Consider the following 12,752-nt stretch of genomic DNA (forward strand, 5'->3'; position numbering starts at 1 on the left):
TTTCATGCTTCATCATTTTATCGAGGAATAGAAAATGAAAAAACGAAAGACTTTCTATGCTTATAACCAAACCATGCAGCAACAAAAATAGCAACTTTCTGTAAAGGAAAAGTAAGAAACGCTTATAATCATTCAAAAAAGGGTAAAGAAAAATGAGCAAAAAGGGAGAGAAAATAAAGTAGGGAAAGAAGAAAGAAAGGAAGACTAGAAATTAAAAAAAGAGACGCGGGCGAGGCGGAGGAGGGTGGGTGGTGACATGGGGATATTGGGTTTGATATGGTCTTTCGCTGTTGTCCAAGCTTCGAAGAACAAATGCAGAATCTGGTTTTTAGAAGGAAAAGAATAATCTCCTACGACATGACAATGGCTCTCTCCCGCTGGTGATATCAGCCTCTTCAAGATTTTGGAGGGAAACAAGAAAAGCCCCCCAATTGTCTAGGCCAAGTGGGAGCACCTTCCGTACATCTCCCTTTCGAATGCAGAAGACCAATGGAGGGGCTCAAGCTCTTTCCGAAGGAGGTCGTCCTGGGTTCTCCAGCAACAAAAAAGCAGTAATTTCAAGCCATCGAGGAAGCCCCCACCTCAACCAGAGACTGAGCCTCAAAGTCAAGGCCTCCAGGTATCAACAGGTGTCAGAGGGAGATCTCCCAACCATCACCATAGCCATCCACTAGGAGAATCCACCATCTTGAGAGCCCCCCCCTCTGTATTGTCAGCAGGGACCCCCCCACCCGCAGCACTGCAGAGAAGTGGGGTGTCCTCAGGTCCTCTCTGCCCTTTGGGACACTCTCCGCGCTGTTTTATCTGAAGCTCTGGGGGTGGTTTCGTGTGTTATTTAAGCACAGACTTGAACAACCACGAACGGGAAGGAAGAGGAAATTTTGTACAAAAAGGAAAGAGTGGGGGCCTCAGATTCCCGCCCCGGCTTCGCTGCTGGGTGTGTGAGAAGTAGCCTGAGGAGGAAGAGGAGGTGGGAGACAGGGCACCCATAGGCAGGGACGGGGCGCAGGGCGGTGGCCGGGGCAGGTAGCCCTACCTTGATGGAGTAGTCCATCGTGTCTTCTCACAGGGCTCACAGCTCTTCCTTAAAGTTTCTTCACAGGTCCCATCACCGCGCCATGGACAAGCGTAGAGTGCTATGCTCAGCAGGTTGCACACACCACAGCCGGATGAGAGCTTATGGCTTTTTTTTTCTTCTTCTATATTTGGGAAGTGAAGTCACAAAACCCACCGAAGCTGGTTTCCTATTGGTGTATCTGAGCTCGAGCTGCCAGTTCTGTTTTTTTTCATTGCTTGTCAGGCTGTATGTGTGTGAGAGGGTGGTTACAAGACAATGCAAGCACCAGCCACAGAGATCCTCACTCTAATTCTGCGCTTTTTCGTCTAACACAAGAGCTTCTGAACAAGTGGACTTTTGGGGAACTCCGGTGATTCCAGGGTTGGGTCTCCAGTTTTGTTTGCTTAGATTGTGCGACCACAAGGGGTGGTATAGGGTTTGGCAGGTGAATTGTGTGTTGTGTGTTTTTAAAAGTGTGTTGGATGATCTTTGGTTAAGAGTTTGTTCTTTACTCCCTGGTTGGGTAGACAATTGGTGTTGTGAGGGTAAAGGACATTCTTTTTCATTTTTCATAGTGATGGATGCTCCGAGGTTGGGTGTTGACAGAGGTGCTGTGTGGATGTTTGGTTAAGGGGTGCTTTGTGGTTGTGAGAGTAATGGGTGCCAAGTAATTGCAAGAACAACGGATTACTTGTGTTTGTGAGAGAAAAGTGTGCCCTGTGATTGGAAGAGATGCCAGCTTTATAAGTTTGTTATGGTGATGGGTGCTTTTTGCTTGGAATAGAAATGGGTGACTGAAAAGTCCTATGTTTGGGTGAGTGAGGGTATCTTTGAGAAACGGTTAGCTAGGTGACGAATACTATGTTATAGTTTTGCAGTAGGGTGCTTTTTGGTTGTAATGGCAAGGGGCTTTTTGCGGTTCTGAGAATAAAGGGTGCTCTGTTGAGAGAGTCAGTAGTGCTTTGTGGTTGAGTAAGTGAACAGTGCCTAGGATTAGGGGATGAGGTCTTGGGTGGTGTGTGGTGCCCATAGCCCGCACCACGCTTGAGGGAGTTATGCGTGCTTTTGAGTGGGCAATGGGTGCTCTTGACTGGGTGATTAGTGTTCTTGAGTGCTATTAGGTGCTTGTTGACTGGGTTGGTGACGGGTGTGAGGTTGGGTACACAATGTTTTGTGGACAGGAGGGTGATGGTGTTTTGTTCATAGGTTGAAGGGTGACGTGTTGTAGTGCATGGATGCCACCCTTAAAGCTATAATGGGTGCTGTGGCTGATTGATGTGTGCCCTGTACGTGATGAGGTCACAGGTCATCAGAACGCACATGCTGTGGTGATTGTGTTGTGTGCAGTGTCAGCACGCCTTGACGGAGTCTCAGTGCACCAACTGCTTAAAACGTGGCTACTTGAATGCACCGTGTAACCAACCTGTCCCTGGCAATCGGCGGAAACTGTAGTATTGTTTCACTTGTCAGCGAGAGGAAACAGGCGGGGTTTTAAAAGCAAACCCGCGTTACAAACAGGAAGCCCCCCCATCTGTCTCCTCTGACGTCATCAAGGAAGAGGGCGACGAACAGTCAGGGCTGGCACAAACCGCTCTTCAGGGGGGGCCTTCAGGATGGGTCCCAGAGGCCCTGACTGCAGCCTCCACCAACTGGAGTCAGCGGGGCTGGTCCACAGGGACCCCAGTAGAGGCCTGTGCGGCAGTGCCGACGACGTGATAGGATGGGTCTGAAAGCAAAGTTGTCTCTGTGCAGGACAGCAAAAAAGACAGATTCCACCAAGAACGTGTGGAAATTGAGCAAGGGCACAGACCTCGTGCACAAAGTCACAGAAAACAGCCATAGGAACCTGACCCAAGGGGAAGATGTCTTTTGGCCACGGTTAAATATTTCTAGCGAGATAATATCTGCTCAAACAAGGCTTCTGTAGTCAAAAATGAGAAAAGGTTAGTTAGGAAAAGTGCAAAATTTGCATCACGTGAAATACACGAATTTTCCGAAATTTGCATTTGAATGTCTTGGGCCCAAACATAAGCCCACCACCCAAATAAAGGAATGCAAGTCGGAAGTAGAACTGTAAACCGAGATAAAGTATTTCCGGTCCTTCATTGGGCCAAGCTGTCTGTGAAGCTTTGGGTACTGAGACAAAGCCGCTGAGATTTGTTGTGATTCCCCATAGATGTTCTAGGCGCTTGGCAATCAGATATATTGTATTTCAGCTGAGACCTCACTGGCTGCCTTCTGCAGGTCTCTGAAGCACAGGTGCGAGGAATCCTATCAGAAAGACTAGTAAAACAACCTTGCAAAGAGAGAGATTGTGTATTACATTGGTCCTGCCCTGGGACCAGTTTCAGGCAGTTTCTGACTTTTGCATGTTCCATTCAGACTGTTCAAGTCATACTCTTATCTCTAGTGTCAGCAGGCAGGGAGAGCATGCTTGGACTAGGGAACCTAAAGCAGCGCTGGCAAAAATTCTCAAACCAGCCCGCTCCCTTTGTGTACAAACTCTCTCTTTCCATCCATCCATTTTCTGTCTCCTCTCCTCTCTCCCTTTCTTCTCCCTCTGTGATGGCTTCCTCAAGCCTTCTGACTCCCTCCCTCCCTCTCTCTCGAAGCCCCCCCGGCCTGGAGTAATTAATCTCAGGGAGCCCCAGAAAGAGATACAAGGGGCAGCCCTGAACCATCCTCTGTGCTTTCCAGCCCACCGAGGAAATGCCCAGTTGAATGAAAGGACTGTCTGGCTCTGTTGAACTTCCCTGCTAATGTAACCCACAAAAAAAGGCAATAAAGGGCGAGAGGCTTCCTCATTCGGCTGCATCGCAAACTGTAAAGGGGGTAAGACCACTGGGGCAACCTGGAACAGAAGAGAGCAAGGACTAGCCCTATATTTCCAAGGTGCCCTGTCATCTCCCTCTACACCCCAAAGTTACCATTAGAAGGGATTTCATGAATGCTTCGGGGAGTCCTCATTTCACATTGCTGGCTGACAGGCATCCTCCAACCTCCATCTTATGTACCACTCATACACTAAAACGGATTCCTGTATTATAACAGCTGAGCACAATAGCTACACTGATGCTCATCCGACTACTCATTCATAGGTTAAACAGACACACAACATCCGTGTTCCCATGGATGGGGTGAAAGATCTGTTTTAGGGAAAATTGAATCAGGAGAGCCAGGAGGCAATGCTCCCATTACAGGAGACAGTAAAAGGCCTATCCTGCATGTGTAATCAGTTGCAGCCAACACTATCTGTCGTCCAGATCCTGGTGAGATGATGGTGGTCTCATTCAGTTAAGGGGGGTGCACATGGTGTGCACCTCCAGACCACAGAGCTCGGCTGTGGATTGCATTCTATATCACAGCAGGCTCTCAATGCACATTCATGAGTGTTGTGTGCACTGAGGCAAAAAATAAAAAATATCCAGAGAGTATTTAAAGGGGAGCTATGAGCAGGCATGCTCACTATACGGAGCCATACAGAGAACTTTTCTGTCCCAGTACATGATGGGCGCTGCAAGGTAAGGTATGATATCAATACAAAATTGGCTCAGAAGAAGCAACAGATGTATAATTTCCATAAGCAATTGATTTACTCTGCGGATGGATTGATTCTGGTTGGAACATGAATATGAGGCAAAGAATAAAAAAATAAGCTGGCCATCGAAACATTGGAGCCATTGGATTCACAAGCTGTTAAACCAGTTGTGAGTTTTTTCTTAGATCCTGAAGTTGTACAGACCACCTAGTATAATCACGGTGTGATTTCCAGTGTTCCAGTGCAGGCCTGTTCCGGTCCTCTGCCTACTCTGGCGTCTTGGAATCTAGGTGGGAAAAATTCTTCCAATACCAGGCTATGGTGGTGGGTGGCCAGGGCTTGACACCATGTGACTGGAGGATCTGAGTTTCAGGGATGTAAGGTGAGGCCTCCCACTTTGAAAAGACTTGTGTTGGGCCAAGGTACGGCATTCAGGACTTAGCGTAAATTTGATTCTTCTAAGGACAGCACTTTAGCTCAGATGAAATAGTATTTGGAAGCTCGGAATTGGATATAAGTGGCTTCCTTGAAATGTCCTTTTATTGGATCCATGGAGACAATGCTCCAGGCAAGCAGACACAACAACAGTACCCACGGCAGATATTCATCAAGTTTGGTTCTAGTCTAAATGAGATTGAGGTAGCATCACAGCTCCATATGGACCAAGATGTGAGAGTCTTAGAGATATTGGCTTTAAGAGTACAGTATATATTTTATATTTTGTTTTCATGTGAGTAGTTGAAAAGACCAGCGCTAGTCAGAACTTGTGACATGTCACCTTATTGGTACAGCATGCAGCTTTACAGATTTGCGTCTCAGGCAGACTGAAGGAAACTGATTCTGGAATCAGCTTTGATGTGTATTTCACCCCATGGGTCAGACATGGAAAATAACTCTATACATGGAGTTTTGTCCATCTACACATGTGTGCTATATGGTTCCAGTATTTGTTTGAGAGGCATGAGTCATGCAGATTCCCCACAAAATGTTGAAGCAAAGACAAGAGCTGCAAGAATGGGGACTGGAGACAGCCCTATCTTCAATGGTGACATCTCCCTGTGGTTCTACAACGTGCATATGCACATAGGAGCACCAATTCTCCTCACATCAGTTTTTACATTTCATTTTTTAAAAAATCTTTTGATTGTTTATTAGCATCATAGCAGGTAAATACAGTATTGATGTTTGGTACAGCAGTTAGATTCGATTAGTGTACGTTTTGTAAACCCTTGGGTTTTAGCAGGAAGGATATACTCATATATATCAAGCGTGGCAGGTTAACATATTAAGTACCCACTCCTGTGCAATACACTTTGCAATCATTAATATCCATCAAAGCTTTAATATTAGCGATATGCGTGTTGATTGGATGTGCACCGGGTTTTAAACACCGATCATCGATTGCCCTGTTACTACGTTGCTTCTGTGGGCAACAAGAAACACAATTGTATACTTTCATATAAATGCTGATTCCAGGATAATAGTAAGTAAAACAAGAACATATAGTAACAAAGGAGTGCATTGGATTTAGATATTCAATATAATTATTACGATGCCTTCGTGTGTGTGGAAGTCCCCTAATAATGTACAAATGTATCTATGCGTAGAGCAATTAGTTTGCATCCAAGGGCCCTGTGTCTTCGTTGCCCTGATTTAATTGTTTAATATTAAAGTACAATGAATAAGAAACACACCAGCAACATTGATAGAACAGCACCAGTGACCCATGACCACTAAGTCACTGTGAGTAGCTGAATTAACTTGACTCAGCCGGGTCAGAATCAACCTCCGGGGCACGCAGAGATGTCAGCATCATGTCCCAGCTGCCTGAGAGTGGGTATTTCCGCAAGCCAAGTGCATCTTCCCGCTTCAGTGCCACCCTTTCAGCCCCGCCCAAGTCAGAAAGGAGTGTCTCCAAGCCAGCACAGTCGGCGCCTCTGCAGCCTTCCATCTACGGGTTATCAACCGCCTGGCCGCTATAAACCCCCGGTCTAGAAATCTTGCAGTAGCCGTGTGGGGCGGACTTCTAGGAAACAGACCCAACACACAGGCCTCCCATGTAGGTGACAGGGCGCGTGATGTGCATGTGGATAGACAAGCAACAACAGCTCCCCAGTAACTATGCAAGAGGGGACAGGACCACAACATGTGTAGGACATCTGCATCCAGATGTTTGTAACGGGGGCAGGCTGTATCACAGCAAAATAAATATCTGTTAATGCGAGCTGGTGTAAGATATGCCCTGTGAATAATATAAAATTGTATGAGTCGAAACCTGGATTTGGGGGTATGGTTGTGTGGCTGGACAGGACAGACTTCCATTGCATGTCTGTAAATTGTGCACCCGAGTCACGCTCCCAGGCAGCGCACAACGTTCCATGGTCATGTAGCATATGTGTTCAAAATGCGTCTGTGAACCACTTGATAAAATGTCTGCCCTGTCCCATGACCTGTATGTATTGTATTAGCAAATGGGTTGAAAGAGCGATCGTTAGGTCCCCCCACCTGCTCGATAATGATCTCAATAATGAATTGTATAACAGAAACTGTCCCACTGGGAGGCCCGCATCAGTAACCAGGGTGGAAAACGGAATCAGTTTGCCATCACTGTACAGGTCACCCAGTGCATGCAGCTCTGCAGCATGCCACGTCCTGAGTTCAGTTTTAGTCGTGATTCCAGAGCCACAATGTGTACCCAGCAGTGCCAGGGCTGGGGCGAACGGGATAGTTCCCTTTGTGAGTTGTAAGGATCTACGGTAACAATGGCGTGCCACATTGAGGAAAAGCTCTTCAGGCAGCGCCAAATGCGTGAGTGGGTGGAAGAGGTGTGTTAGTCGTGTAAGTGGCTAGGGCTCCAAGGCAGTTGCCATGTCAGACAGATGAAGTCCCGCCAACCATCTGGATACCCATTGAAGCTGAGAGGCCAAGTAATAATGTTCTAGGTTTGGTGCTGAAAGGCCGCCTTGCTCCAGAGGTAAGTAGAGTTTCTTAAGCGCTACTCTACAGCGACCCTTGTTCCAAATAAACTCGCGGAATTTGGGTTCTAGTTCTCTGAAGAAACTAACCGGTATGTAATATGGGAGATTGAAGAAATAATACAATAACCGCGCATCATGTTCAGGAGAGCTACTCTGCCTGCAACAGAGTGGCAGCGATTGCCAAAAGGTCATTTGGGACCGGATGGATGCTGCCGCTCTTCCAATGTTTCCATCGTGCAGATCTTCTTTCTGATGGTATATGTGAATGCCCAAGTACCTAAACGTGTGTGGCTGCCAGGGGACATCAATACCAGAAAGGCGCAACCTCAGGTTTGGAAGATCAGGAGCAAAGGGAAAAAGACATGACTTCGCCAAATTTACACGCAAGCCAGAAAGAGCCTCAAAGTGTTACAGAATAATCCAGACTGCTTGAGGGATCTGAGTAATGTCCCTGAAGTATAATAGGAGGTCATCTGCATATAGTGATACGGTATGCAGACCGTCATCTAGTGCAACACTCCAATGTGGACCTCGGCTGCGCAGTACCACAGCCAACAGCTCCATAGCAAGGGAGAACAGCAACGGGGAAAGAGGGCAACCCTGCCTCGTGCCTCTGCACACCCCAATCGGTCCCCAAATATTCCTTCCTGTCTTGACCCGGACTTTGGGATTGGTGTACAGGAGCTTAACCATATGTAAGAAACGCGGACCAATGCCAAACCGTTGTAAAGTTTCAAAAAGATACGGCCATTCCACGGAATCAAAAGCCTTTTCCAGGTCAAGGACCAGGCACCCCGCCAGCGGCTAGTTTCCCGTCGAGTATCGCATGACGCGTAATAGTCACCTTATGTTATGGGAAGTATCACGTGCGGGCACAAATCCATTTTGGTCAGGATGAACTGGGTCCAAGACCATGGGTGGCCGGCGCGTCGCCAGTATTTTAGCCAGTATTTTATAGTCTGGGTTGAGCATTGCCAACGGTCTATAGGAGCCAAGTTCCATTGGGTCTTTACCTGGCTTAGGAAGTGACACCAGTAGCACCTCGTTCTGCGATACCGACAAAGATCCTCCCTGTATAGATTCCTCATATAGACGGAGGAGATGGGGCGCGAGGATAGAGGAGAAAGTCTTATAAAAGTCGGTCGGAAGACCGTCTGGACCAGGAGTCTTGCCTGCAGATAGGTCATGCAGATAGGTCATGGATACTGCCCTGGATCTCAGAGAGTTCCAGTGGTTCCTCCAGTGCATCCCGCTGGGTCCTCCCCAAGCGGGGGAGGGTAATTGATGAGAAAAAGTCTGCGCAGGCCTGCCAGTGTAGCCGAACTGGAGAGAGCCCCATAATACTTTGTAAACTCGGAGTGAATCTCTAAGGGGGTATGAAGCATATTCCCAGTCAGCGAGCGAATCTCCATAACCGGGCCGTGGTTTTGTTCACACCTGGTCAGCCAGGCTAAAAGTCTGCCCAATTTGTTGGCAGAGGCATGTGTGCGTGCCGAATGAGCAGTATAGTTTAAGCAACGTAGTCACTCCAATAGAGATAAATGCTCAGCTCGGGCCGATGACAGTTGCGCCAACCCCGTGGGGCTCCGAGTGAGCTCCTGCTCAGGTCGCAGTAAAGTCTGCTCCACCCGGGTGAGTTCCTTCTCTACAGAACAATGCAGATTCCACTGCGTTCCCATACAATGGCCCCTAACAAATACCTTGAATGCATCCCACTCGATCAGACCGGAGGATGCCGTACCTTTGTTATGTTCAAAGTATTCAGGGATCGCCCCATTTAGTGACGCCCTAAACGCTGCGTCTTCCATAAGCTCAGGTCCGAGCTTCCAGGTAGGGACACTTGGGGGGGAGGTATCCCATCCCAGACGGACAAATTGTGGGTTGTGATCTGAGTGGGTGCGACCCAAGTAATCGGTGTCCAGTACTGCAGGATAAAAATTATGTGTGCATAGTGATCTGTCAAGGCACACATGTAGACGATGTGGGGCAGAATAGTATGAGTAGACTTTGTCAGCGGCGTTACAGTGGCGCCATATGTCTAATAGGTTACAATTCTGAATCCAGGCGTTTAACGCACGTGCGGCAACCATGGTAGGCGCTGTAGGTAATGGAGGGTAGGATCGGTCTAAGTCAAGGTCCAGTACACTGTTAAAATTGCCTCCCAACAACCAGGGGTAATTGCTCTAGCTCGACAGTTGACTGGACAGAGAGCGGAGGAAGGAGGCCTGGTCCGAGTTCGGCACATATATGGCTCCTAATACCAGAGCTCGGCCCGCACGTCGCCCTCTCACTAGGGCGTAGCGTCCCTGCTCATCGACTATGTGATCTTCTGCCACAAAGGGGATGCCTGGCCTGATCCAAATCAGAGCGCCTCTGGCATAAGAGGAGTGACCTGTCGCGTATAGCTGTTCCCTCCAGCGCCGCCGTATGCGGGACACCTCCGATTGCGCTAAATGCATTTCCTGTAAGAATGGTATGTGTACTGAGTGTCTTTTAAGGTAAGAATATATGGAATATCTGCGCGCAGGTGTGTGTATGCCTCGCACATTCCATGTAAGAGCAGAGTACATATTCATAGTGGGTCCTGATAATGGTAGTAGCTAACTAATTGGATGCCCAGTGCATGGGAGGCTATAGGAATGGTAACGGGGTTCCAACAGATCGGCAGGCTAATAAGGTTCAGACTCCATTTCAATACTAACAAACAAAATGCCATTAGAGCAGAGGGACAACCAGTGTCTGCCCAAACCAAATAACCCATAAGGTCAACAAAAACAAATGTGAACAGCAAGTCTCCACTAATAGGAGAGTGGGGTAGGCTAGGTAACTTGGAGACAGTTGTGAGGTGAAGTGCGCACCCCGGAAAATATGAGTAAGGGTGAGACCAACAGAAGTTGACCCATGGGAACTGCAAGAATATGAAGTAGCATTAGGTGCTCCGTGGGGCAAACTCTTGCCGGTGCCCGGGCACACCAAAAAACAACTACTCCGCAAGAGTCAGAGTCACTGCCAGACTACAAGTCTGGCAACACATGATGTACCTACAAACATTGCAAATATTGCTATTAAGGGGAGGACAGTTACGGAGAAATGTCCGCTTGAAATGTCGCTAGTGGGCTAGATTCAACACAAGGGTGCTAGAACAGTTAGTCCGCTGTCCGAGGCGTCACCTCCGTGCGCGCCGCGGACCCCATCCCAGAAAAGTGAGCCAGAGAAGAAGGTTCCTCGCTATTGGACTGTGAAAGTTCAGTTTCTGCTTCTGAAGCAGCCGAGAGTACATTAATGGCCGCCGCTGACTGCAGTGCACCACAACGTTCCTGGATGATCTGCTCCAGATCAGGGATATGCTTTGCTTTCCCTGGGGCGGCATCACGAGCCCTGCGGCCGCGTCTCACATGGCAGGGGTGGCCTAGCAGTGCTGGTGGGTCCATCTCTGAGTCTCGTCCACTAATACAGCCGGCAGATTCTAACCATTCCCATGCCGACTCTGGTGTAGTGAAGAAGAAAGATTTGTTCTCGGCTATTATACATAGTTTGGCCGGGAATAAAAGAGTACGCAAGGTCAAGAGCCCTGAGCTTACGTTTTAAGGGAACATATGAGGCGCGTTCTTTCTGCACAGCCAGCGTATAATCAGGAAACAGCATGACCTGAGTGTTGTCCACTCGGATCGGGAGTGACGATCTGACCCCCAGGAGGATGATATCTCTGTCTGCATAATGAAGTAAACAGAGCAAGAAGGGACGAGGTCCGCTCCTGGGTGGTTGCTACCTAACAGGTACCCTGTGCGCACGTTCCACTGAGAAGAAAGGCATCAGGGATCCCTCATACACCAACCCCCAAAGCCAAGTCTCAGAGTAGGCGACCGCGTCTTGGCCCTCCACGCCTTCCGGAAGGCCTATGACCCGAATGTTGTTTCTCCGGGTGCGCCCTAGGCATCCTCTGCGCGGTGCTCCAGTTTGCTTATGCGTGTCAGTGCATCCCTCAGTGAAGCCTCTAGGCGTGACGTTGTGGGCGCCAACTCGTCAATTCAACCCTCAAGTGTGCTTGTCTTATCTGCTAATTTGCGGTGGTCTGCATGTAGCAAGGTGAGATCGCTGGTCACCCTATCTATCTTGCCCTCCAGGGAGGTGCGGGCCTGCTCCAATGAGTTACATATGCGCTCCAACGTTGCCAGTACAGCGTCCAATTTTTGGTTGTCCTGAGGTAAGGTCTCCGGCAAGGATTTAATGCCAGCTCCAGAGCGAAGGTGACCAGTGCCCGCCATATCTGCGACAAAAATGTTGCTGTTGCCGCTGTAGTTTGTAACCAATCGTGCAGGTTAGGCCCCAGCACGTACGGCCGGGAGTGGCCCGTTTACACGCACCACTTATAGCGCCGACCTAGCAGCATGAGCAGCTCCGACTCTCACCTCGTCCGTGCCACAGGGTAAGTCAGTATGGATACAAGCCCGCCGCACTCAGGCAAGCCAACCAATAAACCGCAGCGCCTCTACGTGTCTCTCAGCAGGTGTGCGTCGTCTGTTCCCCCATCCGTAAATCTGCGGTAGGTGGCTAGATGGCTGGCAAGGGACTGCGTCCAGGGCACAACCATGAACAGGCCACTGCGTCGCTCCAGAAAAGAAAATCCGCTCAGGCCCGCTTGTGTGTGCATCCAGTGCAGTAAGGCGCAGCAGCACGAGCAGCCTCACTGTTTTCTTCGGCGCCGTCTCCCCAAGTGCTCAATCCAGGTGGTTACTGCATGGGATTGCACCAGTACGCGTCGGTGACCACAGGGTTTTTCGGGTATAGAGGGACAGAGTCTCCCTGCACCCATCTCATTTGCAGGGCCGCAGTGAGATCCAGGGCTCTCTCCACATGTCGGACGTTTCTCAACAACCCAGGGTGCCTCAGCCCGCTCGGCTTGGGCAAACACCAGATGTCGGCACTTTTGCGCGCGTCACTGCCGCTACGGACCGTATGCGGTTGCAGCGCTCACCCAGCAAGGTCTGCTCCCCACTCTCTTTCCACGTAGGCCACCGCCGGCAGCCCCACACGCGTCGTCGCAGGATTCGTCTTGATCGCGGCGTCCCACACCGACACGATCGAAGCCATCAGTGCTCGGGGGGTTTAGCTCGGTAGGGCGCCGGGTGTATGGCACTCAGTGGTCCCCCATGTGTGTTGTGGTGCCGGATAAACCAGG

At 49.2% G+C, this 12,752-nt stretch overlaps 1 protein-coding gene across 3 annotated transcripts in view; it reads right to left on the reverse strand.

Annotated features, from left to right (window-relative positions):
* Positions 1 to 1,179, reverse strand: part of LOC138246503 (retroviral integration site protein Fli-1 homolog) — a 203,702-nt gene extending 202,523 nt beyond the window's left edge. Inside the window, exon 1 of one of the 3 annotated variants that reach the window (XM_069201154.1) lies at positions 1,037 to 1,179. In XM_069201154.1, coding sequence (XP_069057255.1) covers positions 1,037 to 1,054 — 18 coding nt within the window. In that variant the 5' untranslated portion in view covers positions 1,055 to 1,179. The remainder of the gene's footprint in view (positions 1 to 1,036) is intronic. The other 2 variants (XM_069201152.1, XM_069201153.1) reach the window with 2 other exon arrangements.
* Between the last annotated feature and the right edge of the window lie 11,573 nt (positions 1,180 to 12,752).

This window comes from Pleurodeles waltl, chromosome 7 (genome assembly GCF_031143425.1).
Source record: "Pleurodeles waltl isolate 20211129_DDA chromosome 7, aPleWal1.hap1.20221129, whole genome shotgun sequence".
NCBI lineage: Eukaryota > Metazoa > Chordata > Amphibia > Caudata > Salamandridae > Pleurodeles > Pleurodeles waltl.